The sequence below is a fragment of the Cydia amplana genome, chromosome 9, assembly GCF_948474715.1.
Source record: "Cydia amplana chromosome 9, ilCydAmpl1.1, whole genome shotgun sequence".
NCBI lineage: Eukaryota > Metazoa > Arthropoda > Insecta > Lepidoptera > Tortricidae > Cydia > Cydia amplana.
The window spans coordinates 5,458,012-5,482,569 of NC_086077.1; the positions used below are offsets into that span (position 1 = coordinate 5,458,012).

General features: G+C 37.6%; 1 protein-coding gene and 1 non-coding gene across 2 annotated transcripts in view; one reads left to right on the plus strand and one right to left on the minus strand.

The window, feature by feature from the left end:
* Positions 1-24,558, minus strand: part of LOC134650984 (guanylate cyclase 32E-like) — a 144,111-nt gene that overhangs the window by 44,899 nt on the left and 74,654 nt on the right. Inside the window, exons 11-16 of the mRNA XM_063505951.1 lie at positions 15,992-16,255; positions 14,881-15,018; positions 12,408-12,566; positions 11,720-11,858; positions 11,101-11,292; positions 2,455-2,632 (exon numbers count right to left, since the gene is read on the minus strand). Of these exons, the coding sequence (XP_063362021.1) occupies positions 2,455-2,632; positions 11,101-11,292; positions 11,720-11,858; positions 12,408-12,566; positions 14,881-15,018; positions 15,992-16,255 (1,070 nt within the window). The remainder of the gene's footprint in view (positions 1-2,454; positions 2,633-11,100; positions 11,293-11,719; positions 11,859-12,407; positions 12,567-14,880; positions 15,019-15,991; positions 16,256-24,558) is intronic.
* On the plus strand, positions 8,141-8,213 carry Trnas-gga (transfer RNA serine (anticodon GGA)). The gene has a single exon. It is a non-coding gene; the product is annotated as a tRNA-Ser (tRNA).

Sequence of the window (24,558 nt, forward strand, 5' to 3'; positions counted from 1 at the left end):
TCTGACAAACGAAATAAGTTCCAATGGAAAGTATACAACTTGTACAATATAAATCAACTAGGTTGCCTATCTTTTTCCGGTCACTATTATGTGGTTATAGGGTTGCTTGCGAAAATCCGGTCACAAATAAGGGTTGCCAGGCTTTTAAATAAAATAAGAAGGGAAGACTTTTAGCGATAACTCATAAACGGCTTAACTTATCAAGTTTGCTTTAATTTTGTTTGAATGAGTTTATTAAGCACTATTTTTATGATTTTTTATTATATTTTTTGAATCGATTTTTCAAAAGTTAGAAGGAATAACCGTTTTTTGTTCTTTCTAAATTATTATTTCCGAAATGATTCACTTTATCAAAAAATGTTGTTTGCAAACTCCTATTTATTTTTAAAGACCTATCCAACGACACCCCACACTATAGGGTTAAAACGATAAAAAAAAATTTCATAGGTACAAAACGCGAATGATTTAAATATATTTTGTCTATGCTAATTTTTGAAAATTTGAAAACTATGTTTTATGTGATATGGTGCGCAGATGATCAAACCGACTTAACAAACACTTGGGGTTGACAATCTCGACTTATAATGATGATAAGTAAATGGTAAATGTACCATCTAGCTTGAACATTATAAGTTGAGATTGTCAACCCCAAGTGTATGTCAAGTCGGTTCGGTGCTTAAGACACATGTTTTTAATATTGTTGATTTTAATTGGTGTTAATTTTCTTGAAATACAGTATTTTTATGTTTGATTTCATAAGTTTGTTTCATTACCGTCCACTGATAAAATTACCATCTCGGCCGAATTCATTACCAGCACGTAGTTCATTACCAGTAGCCTTATTAAATGAAAAGTAATAACGTTACAAAGGTGCCTTTAGCAGAAAAATGTTAATAAATGAATCCACAAATTGACGAAACTCAAAAGTTTACCATTTAAAAGAAAAATTACAAATCGAGAGAATCTCACCGATTTGCACGAAATGAGAGAATGACCCTAAAATGTAGTTAAGGCTCTGATGATACGAGTAGGTATGTGCCCAAAGTTTTTAAAAGCATAATTACAAAACGAATTTTATAATAACCCTTCAGATAAACGTTTGTAATGTATGTAATTTATATTTTGTGAAATAAAACTCTACCAATTTCGTGAATATATTCGGCTATTATAAATTACTTCTTATCCGACATACTAGCGGTCCGTAAAATGACCTCAGTCAAGACTGACGAAGGCATTCACGATAAAGTTATTAACGCTACATTAACTCTAGTCAAAACGTGCTAATTAATGTAGTCCTTGCAGACTTTTGTCCCTGTGCCTTAATCACCTAAATTAATCTAACCTTACTAAGCATAACCTTCCCCTGTTTGAAGCAGCCGTATTCTAATTTTAACTATAGGATATGAATTCGGTCTGGATTAGATATGGATCGGATCTGTCAGTGTCATTTGTCAACCAAAAACGTCACTTTTGACACTGATGGATCCGATACATACGATTTCATTTTATAAATATAGGATATTTAAAATTAGAATATTTACGCCTGTGAGAGTATAAGTAATTAAGTACTTAGGTTTAATAAGGTTAAATAATACAAAAGGGTCACTCCCAAGTATTTCAAACGCTTTATAAAATTCCCAGTGTGTATATTCGAAATCATGTATGAATTGTTATAATTCATCTAACGTTGGCTCGAGGGATACGTACATACATTATAGATACTGAAATATTCATGATTAATTATCTGCGGAAAATTCTATATTACAAACTCTGAAATAAAATATATGTATTCATTTACTTTTAACTTGATACGGTACTAACCATATTTATTTTTACTTTGAGGACTTTTATCATATAATCTCGACATTATCTTTTTGTAAATCTCCCAAAAAAAGACAAATAGTCCCACATTGCTACCCACGTCACGCATGTTCTTGAGCCTGAATAGGTAAGCCGCTTGTATACATTGAGGATAAGACCCTGTCCTTGAGCTTCGACCGAGCTGTAGGTCGGACCGACCGGTAGGCTATTCCTGATTTAACTCACAAACATGCATGCTTGTATGTCCTTCAGCCTGCGCCAAAAGTAAGTAGTAAAGTCGCTAGTAAGATGCGTTGAAGATAACTAAGACAAACAGCCTGGTCACTATGCTTACCATACCTAGTATAGCTTATTAGTATAGTTATACCTAGTTATTATATAAGTCTTCGACATTGAGCGTAGGTACTAGACTTAAATTAAGTCAACAGTCTGGCCGGCCGCTCCGGCACTGGTCACTTACCATCTGACTGTCAGATTTGGCTCACTAAATACATACTTACATGCTAACGTGCATATCCTTCAGCCTGAGTCGAACTAGCCGTAAGTCAGGTCGGCGGTCAGGCCGCTCACTCCAGCACGCATTGAGGACAGCTAAGACCAACGGTCTGGCCGCTAATCTCACTAAATACGTACATGCCAGCGTGCATATCCTTGAGCCTGAGTCGAACTAGCCGCAAGTCAGGTCGGCGGTCAGGCCGCTCGCTCCAGCACGCATTCAGAACCGCTAAGACCGACGGTCTGGCCGCTAAGCCGCTCATTGGTGGCCTGAAGAGGACGCCTCCAATCGGCTGCCGGACTCGTCCGATTATCTCTAAGGGAATAGAAATAAAATTTTAATGTCCTGCCTCAAATAAAACATCACAAAGCTCGACGTGACGAATAAGCTTCAATATCTGGGAGACCGAGCTTTGCTCGGAAAACATATAAAAACTCAAAAATGCGCGTTTTCCCAGAGATAAGACCTGGCTAGATCGATTTTCCGCCCCCGAAAACCCACATACCTATAGCAAATTCCATCGAAATCGTTAGAGCCGTTTCCGAGATCCCCGACATATATAAATATACCTACCTACATATAAATAAATAAACATGAATTGCTCGTTTAAGGTATAAGATTAGATTAGATAGATTTATTTTTTGAGCCAAGTATGTATAAAATAAAGAGGGTTGACAAGGGCGATTATCGATATTTTTTAAATATTTTTACGTAGGAGTAACAATTGCGTTCCGTTAATATTTCATGAAAATCTTTTTACAATGATACAACAACCATCTTATCAGTACCTATTTATTTATAACAGTTTTGGCACTGCTCTTTAATAATGAATAAAGCTCAGAGATAATGTACATGTTTTTAAGACGAAAGAAATGCCTAGAATATTTAAATAACCTTTTAAAGTTAAAATGATTTTTTTAAAGAAAAACGTGAGAAAAAAAGCAAAATTATACAAATTGATTACATATTAAATTAATTTACCTACCTAAACAATTAAACATCAATGTTTGTATTTTACTTGGTTTTACGATGACCAAAAATGAAAAAAAAAAGCTTTTATTTCTTAGAAATAGCTCCCAGTTGGATGGTTTACGTCACCGAGACGTAAAACTTTAGACAAACCACGGGCGGTAAGTAATTCGCAAAGCCCCAGATCGCACATTTATGGCCCTCACCTTCGGTTCGGGCCACAAACACCTGCAATCTGGAGCATTCAAGAATTCACCTCCCTAGGTATGTAATATATTATTTCTGTACGATAGTACTATTACTTATTCAGCCCTATCTACGTAACTTGAAATACATGTCATATATGAAATGACATCTATGTATTACTGTTTGTGTAGCATTAAACAAACCACACAACAGAACGAGTGGAGAAAATAAGATAGTTTCGGTAACTTAATATAAGTATATCTTCTCAATATTAGCTTAGAATTCTGCCAGGATCAAAATGGCGTGATTGCGTTTCCTTTTGTGGCAAACAATGTATAAAATAATAGAAGAAAGGTATCTGAGTCAGTGATATACTGGGCGGGCACGTGTAAGACGAGCAAAAAATTAAAAAATATATTTTACTCCTCAAACGATAAAACTTTTGTTTAAGAGCCCATCAACCTGCACACTAGCGCCACTGCTAAATAATCGTGATTATTTATATATAATCTTTAATAGAAAAAACCGACTTCTCTAACTACTAGCCTGGACCCACTTAACGGCGCTTATACTTTATTTGGTAATATAGCTGGTCAACCAAATCTTGTCAGTAAAAAAAGGCGCGAAATTCAAATTTTCTATGGGACGATATCCCTTCGCGCCTACATTTTTCAAATTTGCCGCCTTTTTCTACTGTCAAGATCTGGTTGACCAAGTATATGTATACATTTTATGGTAATCATAGTGGTATATTTAGTTTAGGTACCATAGTGATTTTCCGGGTCAAGGTCCGGGTCCGTGTCCGGATCCGAGTCCGGGTCCGAGTCCGAGTACGGGTCCGAGTCCGGAGTCCGGGGCCCAGTCCAAGTCAAAATCGAAATTCAAGATCACAAAACGTGTACTACGTCGTTGAAGAGTTCTGTTCTGATCATCATCAGCAGTTCCACTTCATCAAATGCCACAGTTTGTAATGTAAATGCTGTCTGTCTGATGAAAATATATAAAATTCTATACGTATGCCTTTAAGATTTTAGAAGTTCCCTCTATTTCTCATGGATCCCATGTTCAGGACTTGAGATTGACATAAATGTGCCTAAAAACCTAACTTGCTTAACAAACATAACGAAAAGGACAAATCGCCAAATGCGAGCTATGCGTCGTTGAAGAGTTCCGTTCCGATCATCATCAGCAGTTCCACTTCATCAAATGCGACAGTTTTTAATGAAAATGCTCGATTTTCTGATGAAAATACAAAAATCTCTATACGCATGCCTTTAACATTGGAGGAGTTCCCTTGATTCCTCGTGGCCACATGATGGGAATCATCAGAACTCGAGCTTGACAAAAATGTGGTTTAAAAACTTAACTTGCTTAACAAACATAACGAAGAGGACAAATCGCCAAACGTGAACTATGCGTCGTTGAAGAGTTTTGTTCTGATCATCATCAGCAGTTCCGCTGCATCAAATGCGACAGTTTTTAATGAAAATGCTCGATTTTCTGATGAAAATACAAAAATCTCTATATGCATGCCTTTAAGATTTGAGGAGTTCCCTCGATTCCTCATGGATCCCATCTTCAGAACTCGAGCTTGACAAAAATGTGGCTTAAAAACTTAACTTGCTTAACAAACATAACGAAGAGGACAAATCGTCAAACGTGTACTATGCGTCGTTGAAGAGTTCCGTTCTGATCATCATCAGCAGTTCCACTTCATCAAATGTCACTTTTTTGAATGTATATGCTTGATTTGTTGATAAAAATACAAAAATCACTATATGTATGCCTTTAAGATTTGAGGAGTTCCCTCGATTCCTCATGGATCCCATCATCAGAACTGGGTTTTGACAAAAACGGGACCAATCTGTAAGCATATACATGCAATCAAAAAAAAAATTCAAATCGGTCCAGCAATGACGGAGATATGGAGTAACAAACATAAAAAAAAAAAAACGTTTTTATTTTTCACATATTATTACATATATCAAAAGTACATACAAAAAGCAATTTTTTGATTCATATGGTCAAGCCCTCAGGAAAGGTAAATAAAATGAGTACATAAACACGGTTGTGACAAAGTGTCCCTCAGTCGTGACATTTCGGCATTTTGGTGGCCAACTCGGCTATTTTGATTTATATAGTTATTTTAACATAGCCTAAGTCATTCCTATGACTACGACAAATCTAATGATAGCCCAGATGTTAAATTCCGTCAAACTATAAAGGCTGTAGAGCGTGACAAAAATTCGATACAAATCATACATACATACAAGCGAAAAATATTTTTTTTGCTTTGGCCGTCGGGCAATAATAGCAAATGATCTGTAGCTAATAAAAATTCATTTCTGAAAAGTGCATATGCCTCTAAATTAATCAGACGAATTAAGAATGACACGACCACGTGTCTATATGTCACTAACGTGGACTCAAAAGTCCGTGGCGGTGACAGATTTTTGAGGCCACGGTCGTGATAATTTGGAACATGTTCGATATTACATAAACATTTCCTTTGATTTTGCAAATGTAAAATAATTAGCTTAATCTGCAATGTATGAGGTATATCTTATGTTACAAACAATAACATGAAACTGCAACTTACTTTTAACACTCTAACACGGCGGTGACGCGTTAAGGTTGACCGTTTTTTCAAATGAACACAAATAAATAATTTTCGACAAAACTTCTCACTTCAGCCATTTGTAAACCTGACAACAACACAGTGTTGCTGTTCTAAAAAAACTTTAATAAGGCTGCCACTAGTAAAGATAATTTTCTACCGAGTACTGCATGTTTATATTACCACGCGCGGTGGTGACGCGAAAACTAATCACAAAATGTATGTTGTTTAAAATTATATAAAATCGTTATAAATCCATACAATTTTTAAACACTGTTGTAGAACAAGGATTAGTGTTCTATATTTGATAAAAATTATTGCAAAATCACTTCATATTTAAAAAAAAAAAACACATATCACAAAATCTGGGGAAGTCACACTACACGGTCCGTGACATTTCGCACTTGTAATTTTTTTTTTATATATTTCTATACCTCTTAGGACAATACATTTAGGTTGACCTAAAACTAGAGGTAAATTGCTAAGTATATTGATATAGAGCTTACTTATTTTCACAAAAATACATGCTATTCTTACGTGTTACACAAAAAATGCATAAGAATAAGAATCACCCTACTGTATCTTGTATTAAAGTACCTTTTGAATACATCAAACTAGTTTCTATGTTGCTGGATTCGTCAATCTATACGTCCAAAACTAAAACGGCCGTTTATGTTTTGAGTTTATGTGCACGTTGATGGGCTCTTAAGTACCTAAGTAAGTAAATATTTTTATTAAGTACATTACTTATTCTTTACTCTTAAACATTATAAAGTATTTAGATTTCTCATTTTTCATTCATTTTATAAAATTTTCCATGCGGAAAACAGATCCGGTCGCACATAACCTCAAACTTTACGCACATAACTGTAAGGAAAACTCGAATAATCTCTGCTCATGTCAATCTCTAGCTAGTACTGACAAAATCAAGTATTTGGGAGTCATGATAGACGAAACCCTCTCTTTTAAATATCACATTGAAGCATTGTGCAATAGAGTTCGAAAGTTAATGTTTATATTTAAAAAACTTCGTTCAATCGCTGATCCAAATTTAATCAAACAAGTATACTTTGCGCTATGTCAATCGATACTAACTTACTGCATCTCGTCTTGGGGTGGCATAGCAAAAACTACACTACTAACCCTAGAAAGAGCTCAAAGAGCCTTATTAAAGGTAGCCACTTCCCGCCCATTCCTATACCCTACTGACCTCCTTTATAAATCATGTGAAGTACTAACTGTTCGTCAATTATATATATTAAGCACAGTACTAAAGCAGCACGCCAGAACTCCTTTCAACACTGATTATAGAAATAAAAGGCGCAAAGATATTATATGCATGCAAACCGTACAAAGAAAATACGTATTTTCATCTAGATTCTTTGTCTTTTTGGGCCCATTTTTGTACAACAGGTTAAATGCAACACTAGACTTATACCCACTTAGCTATGCTTGTTGCAAGAATACTCTACGACGCGCCTTTCAAAAAATGACGTACGATGATACAGAGAACTTACTAATAGTCGTAAAATGATTACCTACTGCCTACTGTATTCTGATATTTAATACTTAAGAACCTACTTTTTTGTTTAGGTAATAAGACTTATATTGTGTACTACTTATAGTTTATAATTAAGTGAATAATTAATAAATAGTTAATATTGTCCTTCGCTGCCTGAAACACAGGGAATCCTAGTTCAGGCATTTGTAAATCACTTGTCTTTATAAATTTTTAGTCTTTAAGAGCAACCACTGTACTATACTTTTCTCAATAAATTATTTGTATTTGTATTTGTATTTGTATTCAAATTAATTATTACCTTCTATGAAGGTACGTTATCATCATTGTTATTGATGTTGCTTGTCACGCTTTAAACATAACAAAATTCGCAATACATTGCGTCTTATAAGAAACTTTAAAGTGTAACCAACTTCCGTAAGGAATTCGTATAGGAGGTGGAAGCGCATATTGCTTGCCCTTAGGGTTGGTCGAAGACGCCTAGTCTTAGTAAGATGGCATATAGTCGAGAAATTGGGACGGGTTCCACCGTGGCGAGGTGGCCAAGGGGTTCAAGGCGTTAGCCCGGATTGCTAAAGACGCCGGTTCGAATCCGGCCTTCACCACTGGAGGGCTTTGTCACTTTTTCTTTAATATATGACATCTATTTCAGTTTGTAAACAACTTATTTTTCATAGTCGCTGAAAGAAATTCAATGTTCATCAGTTTGAGGAGTCCAGCCTATAGTTATTTTATTGCTCCTGTTACAAGGCCCACCCGGTAAAATATGAATAATATAATATAATATTCAGGCTTACTATACATAAAGAGCCGGCAAGAGCATTCTGACACTTCTGACGTAGAAATCTGTTTTACAAAGTGCTGTCAGGCATATTTCCATGCGCATCTCTAGCAATATTAGCGTTCTGGATGAATAACTGGATTCTACATTGTAGTTTCAAAGCTAAATATCGCGGTTTACGTGGAATGAGCTTTGAGCAATATAATTATGTATGTATAGAAATTAATTTCGAGTTATATGGTAATTCCTGGTTATATTTTAATATCAACTGAATAGTGGATTTGATCCCGTTTTCGAATAAATACCGTCAACTTGGGTGAATAGGGCTGGCTGGGATGAATAGGGACAAAGCTTAAAATACGATTTACCTAAACATTTCTTAATAACTACCCACACAAATTGTATCTAACTAAATCTACCATTATTTGCAATCAAATGATACAGTTTGTATGGGTATATTTTAGGAAATTGTAATGTAAATCACATTTTATGTTTAGTCCTTATTTAATAATAATAATAATGACTCCACGGCCGATTCGGCCACGGCGACTGCTTCAACTCCGTTGCTGCCTCTGGTGTGCTCGCAAGTGGCTGACGTAGCCGATCTTGTTACAAAAAGTTCGCGAACATTGCGGGCATGCGAGCACACCATTTGTGTAATTATAATGTATTGCCGCAGGTGGTCTGGCTTTTATTTCGTCGCGCTTGGCATCCAGCTCCAAGCACCGTCGCGATTCATATTCAGTTACTTTGGCATTTATTGCAGACCGCCATTCCGCTCGTGTGGCTGCCTGCTGCTCCCATCGCGCGGGCTCTATACGACACTTTTTCATGTGCCGCTTAAGCACATCTTTGTACCTGAGGAATTGGCCGCCCTGTTTCCGCCTGCCCTCCTCAAGCTCGGAATAAAAGATGCGCTTAGCCACACGCTGGTCGTTCATCCGCGAAACGTGACCGCACCACCGAAGCTGACGTCGCATGAGGTATACCTCGATACCACCCACATTTGCTCTACGCAGCACTTCGGTATTCCGAACACGATCAGACCATCGGATCTTCAGTATCTTGCGTAGGCATCTGAGGTGGAATCGATCCAGCATGCGAATATGGCGGCGATAAACGGTCCACGTTTCAGCGGAGTATAGAAGGTTGGGCAGCACGACTGCCATATACACGGATATTTTAGTGGCCAGTTTTAAGTCGTGTGAGCAGAGGACCTTGTGGTCTAACTTGCCAAAAGCTGCAGCCGCAGCCCCGATCCGGCTGTTAATCTCTGCATCAAGGTCGCACTTGGATGTTATGGTGCTCCCCAGATAGCGGAACTTGTCTACCTGCTTCAGCTCAGTCTGCTTCAGTCCTTATTTACTACAGCATTTGAATAGGGGTCTTTTCACCCGGCTTGACGGCAGGTATACTTTGTTTATAAAACTCATTTTATGAGTATCTCTCTTAGTGTGATTATTCGTGAGTAAAATCTTTTGGTAGCGACATGAAAAGACTAGAAGCGAGTATCCTGATATTATTTATGTTAAAAGAAAATCATATTTATGCTTAATATTTATGTCGTCTTCCGGCCACAAACTAAAAAAATATAAATTTAAACTTTGACATCCGGGTTTTGATATCATAAAACTAGTATTTTAATGCGAACTGGGCTATAACCGCGAAAATCGAAGTTCGCAAACTGCGGGCATTTTTCTCTGTCACTCTAATTACGCCTTCATTGGAGTAAAAGAGAAAGATCCCCGCAATTTGTGAAAAACGGTTTTCGCGGTAGCCCCTCTGTAGTAGGTATATTCACATGTCATTTAATTCCTTGATATTGATATCTATTCATATTTTCTGTACATTATTTTAATTTAGATTTAAGACAACCTATATCTTGGAGTGATTTTAATCTTAAACATACAATAATATGCTTAAAATTTTAATCATTTCTACATAATAATTATGTACATATGTTTTTTGCATGCCTGTAGTAAGTAATGCCTGTTGTTTGCACTTATTGTAAGATTACCATCACTGTATGTACTACCTATATTTGCAAATAAAACATTTTGAATTTTTGAATTTGAAGCGTTCTGATCAGGCGGCCTAGCCAAGGTGACGATCGAACTTTGTTTTTATTATATCACAGATATTAACACATGTCGATTGCTTCAATTTGTTCAACCGATCTGGTATTTTATTAGTAAACAATAAAAAAATAAGATATAATTTACTGGGTATAAAGGCTAGTCGAACTATAATTTTTGTACATGGCATTTAAATAGAGCCTAAAATAACTAAGGGGCCTTTTACATTACGGCCGGCAGTTTTGTGCAGACACAATCATATTTTATACAACACAATGATATAATAGAGAGCTTTTCAGTCGAGTCCCGTGTTTAGGCCACGAAACTTGCTTAAAGGCCTAAGTAATGTACGAGATTGGAAAACTTGACTACCATTATTGCATGTAATATGTTTTCTACTATACAACATAAATTTAATTAAACGTAATTATCTACTGAAAAATAAGCTCGTTGGTATCTATTGTTGTATCGATCGTTTGGTTTTGTCCTCTTGACCGCGGTGACGCGTAATTGGTCGAATTCATTATAGAACACTAAAGTGTTTCGTAATGAAGTTATTATAGTTGCTTATAGTGAAAGTATGTCGTACGAAGTCTTAATTCAACTACTAAAGTCTACAAGTAGAAAAAATCTTACCAGCATTAGTCAGATTGGTATCGCCCCACGGTCCGTTCCTCCCCAGGATCTCATACAGGATGATACCGAAGGAGTACACGTCCCCCTTCTGCGAGCCGCGGGAGGGGGGGTTAGGGTCCCGGAGCAGTTCGGGCGCGCGCCAGAGCATGCGCCGTTCCATGCGCAGTGCGTCTTCCGCGTCGGCGCAGCCATCTGTTGGGAGAATGTTTAACTATAAAATCTATATCAAAAGGGTCTAGCAGGCTAAGGGAGATGTGGTCCCTGTGAGGAATAGTTGAATTGGTAAAAGTCTGTTGTTTGCCGCCTCATAACTAGTCATCACTCCAACTTTCACCTGCTATCTTGAACTGTCACAGAGATAATGTCAAAAGTGTATTATTTTTCCTTTTTTTTAAAACTCGTTTTTCTCCTAATTATTTTCAGCTAAGGCATCGAAACAAAATCACAGATACGTAGATTGAGTGTCAGTTAAGTGTGAGTATACACTATAATTTTATCAATATTTTATACTTTATAACAGATTATTATATCAATATTTTATAAAAGAAATAAATATAAATTGAATTGTAGTCTCGTGCAGATATGTCAGCCCCGCAATCTAGTCCGTCAGCAGACTTACACTTGAGATTATGCAGTCCGTAGTCGGCAATCTGCAGCACCCATCGGCTGTCCACAAGGCAGTTGCTGCTCGTGAGATTCCCGTGCGAGACGAGCGCTGAATCGTGCAGGTACGTAAGTCCCCGTAGCAGATCCGCCACCTAGCGCGAACAGCAAAAAATGTACATGAATATACGAGGAAGATTTTTTTTTAGGATAGATTCATACAATTTTAAGTGAAAGTATTTTTTTTAAACCATGATGTACAGTCACCTGCAATAATATGTTACGCAACGAAGGCCGCAAAAATATCTGACAAGATTTTATTTTAAGAGCCATAAGAGCGTATCACATGTTTTTGCGGCCTTCAAAGAGTAACATATTATTGCAGGTGACTGTACTACAAGAATCCAAATTTAACAACGCACTGCCGACAAAAAAAAATGTTTGCGCATAATTGTTTTCAGACGATGTTGAATGGCAAGCAAGCAGGCGCAGTACAGTAAGCGGATCCCTATATCATCCAATGATTTAATAAAGGAGTGACTATAACTAACAAGGCTCGTGACGAACATATATGTCATCCAGGTCACTGTTCACCAGCACCCTGGGCAGGCCAGCCGCGGGAGCAGTAAGCGGACACGATGCACGTGGAGCCGGCCTCCACGCAAACGTCGATGGCATCCTACATGACAGATGTGACAACTAACCAGGCTGGCCACGAACATGTCGTCCAGGTGCAGGTCGCGGTCAGCCAGCACCCTGGCCAGCGAGCCGCGGGAGCAGTAAGCGGACACGATGCACGTGGAGCCGGCCTCCACGCAAACACCGACGAACGCGTTGATGTTTTCATGACGAAGTTCGCGAATCTGGAAATAATATTTTGGTTAGATTTTGGGACAACGTTCTGTCTAAAACGTTTTTCTCATCGTCTTTAAGCGTTCTATCGTCTGTTTCACCGGCTTAATGATTATCACTGTCCATTTCCCGAATAATTTACGACGGTACTAGAGCCAAACAGTAATGTAAGGTGAATTGTCATTGGTGAAATTCTATAGCGTGGTGAAACCAGGTAGCATTTAAAAGTATATAAAGTCTGTTTGCGCAAGAAGAAATAGTTTGGTAGAATCCACAAAGGTGGATACTATATAAAAACACAAACATCAATATTTACATCCTTTGTAATTACGCGTATAATATAGAGATCACAATATGTAGATTGCAAAAGGGAAAATAATCTCTTATAATGGTTTTATCATTATATAGTTTGTCTTCGAGGAAAAGATTTTGTAAATTGGATTTTGTACCATGTTATTTTCAAACATTAAGATTTAAATAATGACTTTATTTTGTTCGTGATAGGGAAGACAATCAAATGTCAACTACAAACTAGCTTGGAACGATTTTTACATATTTATTTTAAGTCCTATCTCCCGGAGAAAATATTTACGTAGGGAATAATGTGTGTACCTTGATATATTTAGGGTGCATTGGGGTAAATGCGAAGGCGGGGTAAATTTCGAAACTGGCAAATATCTACTAAACTAGAAACACTTCATACTTTAGCAACACATACACCGCTGCAATGCTTACATGGCATCTTGCATACTGTTGCTACAGTAGAAAGTGTTTCTAGTTTAGTAGATATTTGCCAGTTTCGAAATTTAACCCGCCTTCGCATTCACCCCAAAGCACCCTACATACATTATCCTAGCTAGCTTTTATGAGTTACATAAATGTTCATGTTACGAACTTACACGAATTAATAAACTAATTTATTCACAGTATAAAAGTAATATTTTATACAAAACACATACGAGTAACGATTTCCGTTAGGTAGGTACTAATACTAGGTATATGGCGTGTCCATCCTGAGCTTTTGTCAAGATACATACTTATTGAGACCTAAACAATCTAAAAATGGCTTATAACTGTTGTACCTACACGTGCTGCAAACAATATTCTTTTTATTTACTAAATTAGGTATAGGTACTTACAAAATATCTTGTCTGTTATCATTTCACGTGTTTTGTTCAAATAGAAAAACACTCACAAAAACACATAAAAGTAACGTGTAAATATTAAGTATGAAACTAACCGTAGGACCGTTTCTTATAGTCAATAAAAAAACAATCTCTTTTTTCTGTGTTAATTTCATAAAATACAAAAAAAAATATTCTGGCGCTTTTACCAGCTCCAGCCGCGGCACGCTCGCTTCGCTCGCTCGGCTCGGTAAACCTGAAATTTCATTCGTAGTCGCACCTATCCCACCAAACAACAACAAACATTCTGTCTTTAAAACATGGCAGAAATCTAATTTTAACTTCTAACTAGTGAACACTCGTTTTTTACAAGGCTTTAGGACAATTCGTTTTCACCACACCAACTCGTAAGGGCTTTCTACCTACTTCAAAAACTTATGAGAAAGTTGCATTTTATCCAGAGTGGCAAAGTAATCTGATGAAAATTTTGAGTTTCCCTTATTTTCCTCATGTTGGCTTATTCAACACTATAACGTTCTTTTGGATTTGATTTGTAGTCTGTAAATATTAGTACTTACCTATTTTCCTCGCGTAGACGGTGTGATTAACAATTTTGTGTTTCATCAAAATGTGTTGAAACCCTTGCAACGCGCATCTGAGCTATAATTAACAACACGAGCACTCACACACGTTGCTCTCTTATAAAACAAACTGAGGAAACTCGTTTCAACTTATAATGATTTTTCACGGTAACATAGGCCTTCAAAAGAAATCGAACTCTATATTCTAAATGTTAATAGAGCTAGACCAAGCTACTCGTAAGTTGGCAGCAATTGATAGCACAGACTGCGTGAGCGCGACAAACTTCTATGAAATGACGTTTAAAATAACACTTGCACAGTCTATGCTATCAAAATTGCTGCTAACTTAGCCTGATCTATAGTTCGTTTTTTTTAGCATTAGAAATAAGGTAAACAATCTTGATGTGTCTTTTATTTGAAAAACACATTTTAAAAATAAGTTACGGCAAATATGTAACAATTATGAATCTAATATGATCATTTATATTCTTCTGCTTTCATAAGTAATAGTTTTTGATTTTTAAAAAGCGTTTTTCAATTAAAAGACATGTCAAGATCGCTTACCTTCTTGCAAGTTCTTTCTAATGCTAAAAAAACGAACTATATCTCTAATATCTTACTTGTTTCAACTCCTTCTTAATAGCTCTAGTGACGTCGATGCTCTTCTTCTGCAGCCTCTTGACAGCCACTATGTTGCTTCTGTACATCGCGATGGTCGTGTGCGCTCGCCTCGCTTCGTTGTCTTGAGGGACTGACGTCTGTAAAAAGTTTTTTATTAGGTAGGCTGCGTACTGTCCTACTGCGCGTTACGCGCTCGCGGCGAGATCGTTACGCGCTCGTGGCGAGATTGTTGCGCGCTCGCGGCGAGATCGTTGCGCGCTCGCGGCGAACTAGCAAAAACCTAACCTTCCCATTTAATGTCTAAAGGTGACAGTCCATTTCCAACCGCAGCTGCACTACTGTTCATTTTACTATGGAAATTGACAGTAACAGCGACGCGTTCAGTACCAGTAGTGCAGCTGCGGTCAGAAATGGAATGTTACCCTAAATACTTCACGATACAAACAAATTTTTGATCGTAAGATGGAATTTGCAAGTGATTAGAAAAAAATATTTTTTTATTTGAATATAACTATATCGATTGATTTACTTGTAGGTAAGTAACTAACTTATTACTTACAATGTTTCGTTTTTTTTGCCTTTAATATTGTATTTTTTCATTATTTCTTTAAAACTCAAATTAATTGTTTCTGTTCCAACTCGTTGACCTTTACTATGAATCAAAACACTTTATTTTACTTCTAAGGTCCTTACTAGATAGGTATTTCTTTTCGAAACTGTCTGTGAGAAATGCGATATAAATTATCTACGAGAAACTGATCAAATAACGAGATGTAATTCTTCTTTTATGTTTGTTTTGCGAATTGTTTGTTCCAGATTGATTTCTAATAATAAAAATGTATAGTGATTGATTGAACATGGACTTACATAAATATAATTATAACTGTACCTATACGTTTACATAATATTACATAAAAAAGAGAATTGTTAAGAAGTTGTGATATAAGATTGATCTGACGTGAAAAAGAAATCGAGCGAGAAAGTACAAAGTGTTCTAATGGACTTGACGCAGTGACATGAGTCATGCATGCGTTTATGGCGCTTTAGTGAGTTTTGTGGTTCTTAGTTTGAACTTCACTGGGTCACTAAAATTACCCAACGTGAACTCACCTTATCCCCATCATTGCACGCCAGTATAAACGTCAGATCCTTCGCCTCGATCCTCCAGAGTACACTGGCCAGCTTCTGCTCGTATCTATAATGCCTCAGCAGCAGCGCGAGCGCAAGTATGGCGGCCGCGGCAACCGCGACGATAGCCGCCAGCACGCCCGGGTCGTGGGGGAGGGAGCACTTCAGTCTGTCGAAGCCGCAGGGCGGCTCGGCTGCCGGCGGCTTTCCGTTCAGCCAGACGATTTGGTTGGCCCCCACCAGTTCCTAAAATCAAACATCAACTAAATATACAATGTGTAAATCCAATACGGGCAATAAATTAAACCAGATATAGAATTTACCCGTCTAAATAATTAATTAAGAAGTTTTTTAAGTTACACTTATTTATGACCCCGTTCTCGTAATTTTTTTTCACATGTAGCGAGTAGCACTGTATTGCAAAGATTGAAACATAAGATGGCATGACATTCCGAGATACGAGCTTTTTATTGTAACTGCCAACAAGCGTTGACAATTACTTTAAAAAGCTCACATCCCGTAACTTGTGTGGTGTATTACATTGCGGGCCGAATTATTTTGTATGGTTAAAATTTTCATTGTAGGTATTTTAAAGTAAAATGTATCTCAATATAGTTCTTAGATCCCATGCTAACCACCGTTTAAATATTCGCCCGTATTGGATTTACACACTGTATATGTATTTACAAATGTATCATCATCATCATTTTAGCCTCCAATCGCCCACTGCTAAGCATAATATGTCTCTCTTCGTGTACGCCACTTATCCCGGTCGGCTAGTCTCATCCAGACATGTACCGTGATTTTTCGAATGGCCACCCAACGAGCCAGGCACTTCTTTCATCCGAAAGCGGCCGCCAATCCGTCCACATTTTGGTCCAGCTGCCATCACTCTGCCTGGCAACATGTCCCGCCCAATTCCATTTCAACTTGGTAATGACATCACCCACGTAAATTAAAAATGTAATAATGTACGTGTAATAAACGTATAACGTGGGTTTGTAATGTATACCTAGATATAAAAATATAGAAAGATAGATAGAAAAAGCTAAGGCCGCACTGTACACTACCTACAGTACCTACTATCTACATCCAAGAGTGTTTAGTAATTTTTATTACCTACCGTTCAATACAAGAACGATTACAAGAACGGCCGTTATGTTTGTTTGGCTATTGAAATCTTTGCCACGTCTGGGTGCCTAGCCAAGCTGACAATCGTATATCGGTAAATGAGCGTTCCCGACACTCAATGTGTTAAGTTTCTATTAACGATTGTCATATTGGCTACGGATTACGGATCTATCACAATCCCGATTATTATTATTTTTACCGATGTTTCCTTTGGCATCTTTTCGAGATAACAATAGAATACCGATATTTATCTTTGTGATAAATATACCTATCTGATAAATATTCGCCGCTTTTTATAAAAAAAACAGTTGAAATAAATATGAATATGACAATACCTGTTTGTTGTAAGCCCTAAAGATGAACTACCTACTTTATTTGATACTGACCCTCAAAAGGGCAAAACACACGGGTACAGCTAGTAAGTAAATACAGCTACACAACTCATTTGTCTTTCTCTGACATTCATGTTTGTTTGACAAACACAAATATGTTTTCCTTAATTGAATAGTGATAATGAATACATATGACAAAAAAGATTTGTTCAGCTAAAAATATTTATTCTTGTTCTTGAACGCAGACTCGTTGAAACTTTTAATATCCTGATTTATTTTAGTATAAAAGTACTAACGGCTATCAAATAACAATTTTTCACAAAGTTTGACAACCAGATAATAAATCCTACTACTTATCATAAATGTGAAAGTTGATAAGGATGTATCGGCGTTTGTTTGTTAGGTAAGCTTTTTTAAAGTAATCCTAACTACTAATATACTAACAAACTTAGATAATACTTGTTATACCCGCGGGTATATTATACAGTTTTTTTAAGTCCCATACTTATGTAGTATTCGTTCCAGTTGATATTAGCGGTATTTATAATTTATATCATGGTTTGGCCGATAAGTGCAATGCAAGCTAAGTGACGCGCAAAAGCTTATGAACTTATCGTGCGTTTGCCAGCTTTCTATTGTCAAATTAATTTGTCCTTAAGCTGCAGTAGGTTCAGCCAACAGAGTTTTTGAAAAATTGTAGCGCCTTTTTAGATCACAATACGATTGCCAAAAAATATGAATAGTAATCCTGAAGCCTTTTTCTAGTAAATTTCGATTCTAGCAGATTTCGTGACTTGAACTCGATAAAAAAAATCACGAACGTACCTAGGTCTAAAACGCACTTTATAAATTTGCAACAGTTTTTGCACATAAGCTAAAATATAGGAAACTTACTTCTAAAATGCACAATTTTATTTTTGATCGAACTCATTAATTACCTACTTTTTAGGGTTCCGTAGCCAAATGGCAAAAAACGGAACCCTTATAGATTCGTCATGTCTGTCTGTCTGTCTGTCCGTCTGTCTGTCCGTCCGTATGTCACAGCCACTTTTCTCCGAAACTATAAGAACTATACTGTTGAAACTTGGTAAGTAGATGTATTCTGTGAACCGCATTAAGATTTTCACACAAAAATAGAAAAGAAACAATTAATTTTTGGGGTTCCCCATACTTCGAACTGAAACTCAAAATTTTTTTTTTCATCAAACCCATACGTGTGGGGTATCTATGGATAGGTCTTCAAAAATGATATTGAGGTTCCTAATATCATTTTTTTCTAAACTGAATAGTTTGCGCGAGAGACACTTCCAAAGTGGTAAAATGTGTGTCCCCCCCCCCCCCCCTAACTTCTAAAATAAGAGAATGATAAAACTAAAAAAAATATATGATGTACATTACCATGTAAACTTCCACCGAAAATTGGTTTGAACGAGATCTAGCAAGTAGTTTTTTTTAATACGTCATAAATCGCCTAAATACGGAACCCTTCATGGGCGAGTCCGGCTCGCACTTGGCCGGTTTTTTTTGTTAATGCGTACTAAAATAACAATTCTTAAACCTTATAGTATAAGACTTATACATCCCGGGCACGCTCAGCCGTATATCGCTCAGCTTACGCTCAGTGAGACTGACAGAAAAGCCTGAATCCACGGGGCCTTTAATTATTGTTACCCAGCTTTCGCTCTCGACGTAATCCTATCACATATAATAATAGTCAATCATCCTTTACGCGCGAACTTATTCATTGTATGGCCCCCACCAACAATATTTTATTATGTGTAATAAATGCAAATTTTTCAGGGTTACGAGTGTCATACGTTGGAAGTACTTTGGTTTAAGGGTGAATCAACTTTTTCTTGTTACTCGTTGCCATGGTTACGTTCTCCTGGGTCACTTTTTAAAACCTGATTTTTAGGCATTTAAATTCACCAAACACGCTTTTTTGTGATACTCATAAACCCTTTCCATTGAGGGTCGTCTAAAAGTCCTTTCCAAGCGTGTCAGAAGAAGGTGGTGTACAATGTCTTCTATAGTTTGTAGCTTTCTAATAGATCCCGAAGGCTAATCCTATTGTCTATTGTTAAGTAAAACCGCTCGTGCCACGTGCCACAACCACCTGCATAAAAAATCGGTACTTCGGTTACTGAGTGCCGGCGAGTCGAACGCTACAGAACCAGTCTAAAATGTGTCATCGAGATGCGTAACAAAGGCGCGTTATCGGAGAGCGCACCTACACTGGTTTTTTGAGCGTTGGACTAGCCCGCGCTCAGGTGCCAAGTAGAATAATTAGGACCCTTTTTTGCAGGTAAGTAGCACGTGCGGTTTTACTGAACAATAGACAATAGGATAAGCCTTCGGGCTCTACTAGAAAGCTACAAACTATAACAAACTATGCTACTATTGTCTCTTGGCTGACCGGACAGAATTAACAACAAGAAATAGTTGATCCACCCTTAAACAAATGTCCGGCGGGCGACGTCAGGGTCGAGCGTGTGTTCCGTGGTCCTCGGGTACAGGATGACTCACGCTAGACCAGGCCTAGGCGTCCGACATGTCATTTTCTATGACGGCTGATCAGCACGTGGTGCTTTCCATAGAAAACGAAGCTCCGAAAGCTCCGACCCGGCCCCGGCTCGGTCTCGCAGAAGTCATCCTTAAGCCTCCGATGTTCGTCTGTATGTCTGTCAGTGGGCTGTAGGTATATCAATCGTAATAGGTAGACAGCTTGATCGTAACTAAAGTACCTACTCATCACTTCATCATTCCTTATTAAAAAAAATATTCCCGTTTTTAGCGGGACGAGATAGTTACATAACACACATAAGTAAAAAACTACGCACAAATGCAAAATGTTCTCTAATATTACTACGCACTCATACTTAAACAACTCAACGATATGAATGCAAAACAATATTTGAAAAATAAATTACAGAACTCTTGGGGCGCTAGTCCGACCCGCACTTTACTAAGCCGGATGTATACTTAAAAGCGCCTAAATAAATCCTAATTAAATAAGGAAAGTTCCTTAACCGTATGAGAGTGGTAAATCTAAGCGTTGTGTAACCTGCGACTTAAGCAACCTAGCTCTAAATCTCCTTAGTATTCATCTGAAGGCATCTCAAGGTATCAGCGTGAATATTATTTATCTTAGAGCGTCCTTAGACAGACCTGCGTTTCAGTCACAGGCGCCCAGCACGACACGAGTAAGCCGAAGGGCAGAGTGACCACAATAGCGTTCTTTGATATCTTAGGCGGCTTCACATTAGCAGCACAGAATAAATAATAGTACTAGGTTCAGAAGATTCACTCACTAACAAAACGCGTCTGGTACGACAGATATGACCGCTAGGTGGCGCAAGCGCGAGCAGGCGTCCGTTCCGTAGCGGTGCGCGGCAACTACTATGGCTAGACACCAAAATTGGTGTGGTGAGAAAAAAGCTGCAGTACCCAACAAACAATTCAGTCGTATATCAATTAGCTATACGACTCGAAGTAGTATAAAAGTAGTATAACAGTCGTCATTTTGACCGTACATCGAGTAATGGTGCATTATGCAACTAAAAGTCGGACTATAGGGTTCTGTCGTTCTCGAGAAAAGTGTACATTTTGCATGGGAAACGTTCTCGCTCGATAATATTTCCAATAGTGAACCGAGAACGTTCTCGAGAATACAACTCTACACTGAAGGGAATAAGAACATGAATTTTTTATATGCGATAAACATTACTAGGTACATCGGTGTTCAAGTTCATGCCATAGGTGGTAGATTTCATGTTTAACAATAAATGGTATGCAAAATATGTACAAAACTTATAAACTGAACTGAGTGATCTGTTTAGTAATCAATTTGTTTAATGCTGTTTGTTCGGACTGAGTTGGCTAACGAGGGAAGTTTTTTAAAGAAAGTTAAAGTACTTAAATCTTCGAATGTTCAGACTGCCGCGAAATTAGAAAACCGCCTACAATTTTACAATGCTTAAATTTGTTTATAAATTCTTTATTCTTTATTTATTATTCTTAAACAATACAATCATTGTGTCAGATGTCATGTCAAATGTTGGTTTTGGTTTCCCTACAAAATAATTTAGCGTTGGTTTAGGTAAATATAGTTAAAATCAATTAAAGGCCAGCTTTGTCATCAAAAGCCACATTCCATATTACAAAATGAATGATTCCAATTACCTCCGAAACCGAACGACCGATTATATTGTGATTTTCTATAAGGCTTTGTGATACATCAATAAACGAATAGGTATGATGTATCGGTTTGTTTATTAATAAACAAATATCAAAGTCACTTTATTGAGTACAATAACTATAACTATAAGAGAGTGTATAAGGGAGAAGTAGAAAGGGGAGTTGGAAGGGCTAGACCTCGGCGGACTTTCTCTGATCTTACAATGATTTATAACTCAAGATAGGTTATAGGCATTCCAAAATTGAAGCGCGTAACTTGTGACAAATTGGACAAGTTGCCTTTAGTCGCGGCTGGACAAGCGAGAAATGTGCACGTGCTAACGAGCTCTGGCACAACGAAAGAGAAAAAGACGATCTTTATGTTTAACAACGAGAATGACAAAGATGGATGGAATGAGAAAATAAATCAAAAATAACAGATTTCTTCGTAGGCACAGAAATAAATATGGCAGAATTTTTTGTGCTCCTCAAGTAAGAGGATAACCTATCTATGGTTATATAATATCATTGTGATCTTATCGGAGAAATCCTGAAGAAAGGCCAGTTCAAGAGCACCCTTAACCGGCGAGCGTGTATGAGGAATGTTATGACAGTAACGGAAGCGAAAGAGGTATGTCAGGATCGTAGCAAATGGAAATCCGTGGTCTTTGCCTTCCCCTCCGGGAAAGAGGCGTGATTACATGTATGTATGTATGTAATAACTATGGAGCTTACTTACGCGTTATTACCTAAATGTGCAATGGTTGGATTACTTGAAACCCTCTTTTATAAGCTACCTTCTCCTCAACAATCGTAAACAATGTTGTTTTCCGTGAATAAATACTATTCCGATGGTTACGCTAAGTGTATTATTCAGAAATGTACTTACATTTAAGGCTAGTCCAGAGGCTAGGGCTAAACTCTATATAAGTACCTATTTACCTTCTAATGGATTGGATTTTAGATACCTAATAATTGTTGGTACAGTCATCAGCAGAAGTTGCTAAGCGGGCGAGGTGTTCACAATTACCTTGACGCGCTCTTATTCCCTTAACAATAAAGTCGCGTCAAGATCATTTTGAACACCTCGCCCGCTTAGCAACTTCTGCTGCTGACTGTACAAAATAGAGTATTTATTGTTGTATTAACCCCAGGAATGCTGAGACAAAGTGTACTCCCGTAATTTAGTCACGTTTGAACCCTACCTAATACCTATAGGGATTAAAAGTAATGCCTATGAACAAAGACACTACTACTTCAAGGATGTTGTTGATGTCAATGAACTGCCAACGTGTTCTGAACGCTTACTGAGCGTAGGCAAACGATCACTTTACAAACCTGAGGCCTATTCTAACTTCACATATTGATGTAACCACTAACCGGGGGACCTGCCGCGAAATATTAAATAGCAATTTCGTTATCGGTCTCTCTAACTCTTGCATATATTATAAGGGCTCATTTAGACGGCGTGAGAACTCGTATACGATTTTAGTTACATTGCGGACCATTGAGGTTACATCAATTCAGCCGACCGATCAAATAACGCAATGTAATGAAACTCGCATGCGCCCCGTCTAAATGAGCACTTACGCGATAGTGAGGTAGATACAAAAATGTTGATATTGATTTTTCGCAGTAGGGCCTTACACTTACTCGTACACACAGACACCGGGAGACCGCTATGTCGACGCACTGATAACACATAATAAGTATACATCGGTAACTCGTGGCGTTTAGGAAGCATTTAAAAGATTAGTGATGAGCACACATCGGTAACTCGTGGCACTTAGGTAGCACTTGACAGTTTCTAACAGACTAGTGATGTGACAATCTTCTTCCTATACGAGTCGAGAAAAAGAAACCACTAAAAAAAGGAATTAATTAAACTAATCTTTTAAGTGCTACCTAAATGCCATGAGTTACCGATGTGTACACATAAGATAGGTTGGTACGAGTACATTCCCAACCAAAGGAATAAAAAAGTATTCTAACGCGTAGAAGAACTGTAACTGAGATAGGTTGAGGGTAACTGCTATAATAGCTCATATCTGGGAGACCGAGCTTTGCTCGGAAAACATAAAAACTCAAAAATGCGCGTTTTCCCAGAGCTACTTACTTACAGCAGACTTAGCTAGATCGATTTTTCGCCCCCCAAACCCCCATATAGCAAATTTAATCGAAATCGTTAGAGCCGTTTCCGAGTTCCCCGAAATATGCCTATATATAAATAAATATACAAGCATTGCTCGTTTAAAGGTATAAAGGTATTAGATTGGCCACTACATAGTAATTGGCCACTCTTAACAATAAGACTTCTTTTGGCTTGTTTCTTACTGATTTGTTAGGAAAGGCCAATTACTATGTAGTGCCCTATAACTATAACAGTCACCCTAGGTAGATAACATATAGTGTCTATAATACTGTAGGCATTTTTATATTCCCACTTATATATTACTCAATTAAATTTTGTATCGTCGATATGGATTGGATATGTCAGTGTCAAACAAGTCAAAAGCCGCGTTTTTGTTTGAAGAAACGTCACTTTTGACACTTGTTTGACACTGACATATCTAATCCATATCGTTTCGATATCTTATATTTGACGTATCTTAAAGTTCGAATAGAACTGTTAGTTTCTTGTTTTTATACCACATCGGTGGCAAACAAGCATACGGGCCGCCTGATGGTAAGCAGTCACCGTAGACTATGGACACCTGCAACTCCAGAGGTTTTAAAAACCTATATACTCCTTTTTTGAAGAACCCCATACTATAGTTACTAACCTTTTTTGCCAACTATCTGCGCGATCGGCAGCAATTCGTCCGAAATGGTTGTTTTGTCTCGACTCCTTACCACACCCGGTCTGGCGTCAGTCAAGGCTCCATCTTGGGGCCCTTGCTTTTCGGCATC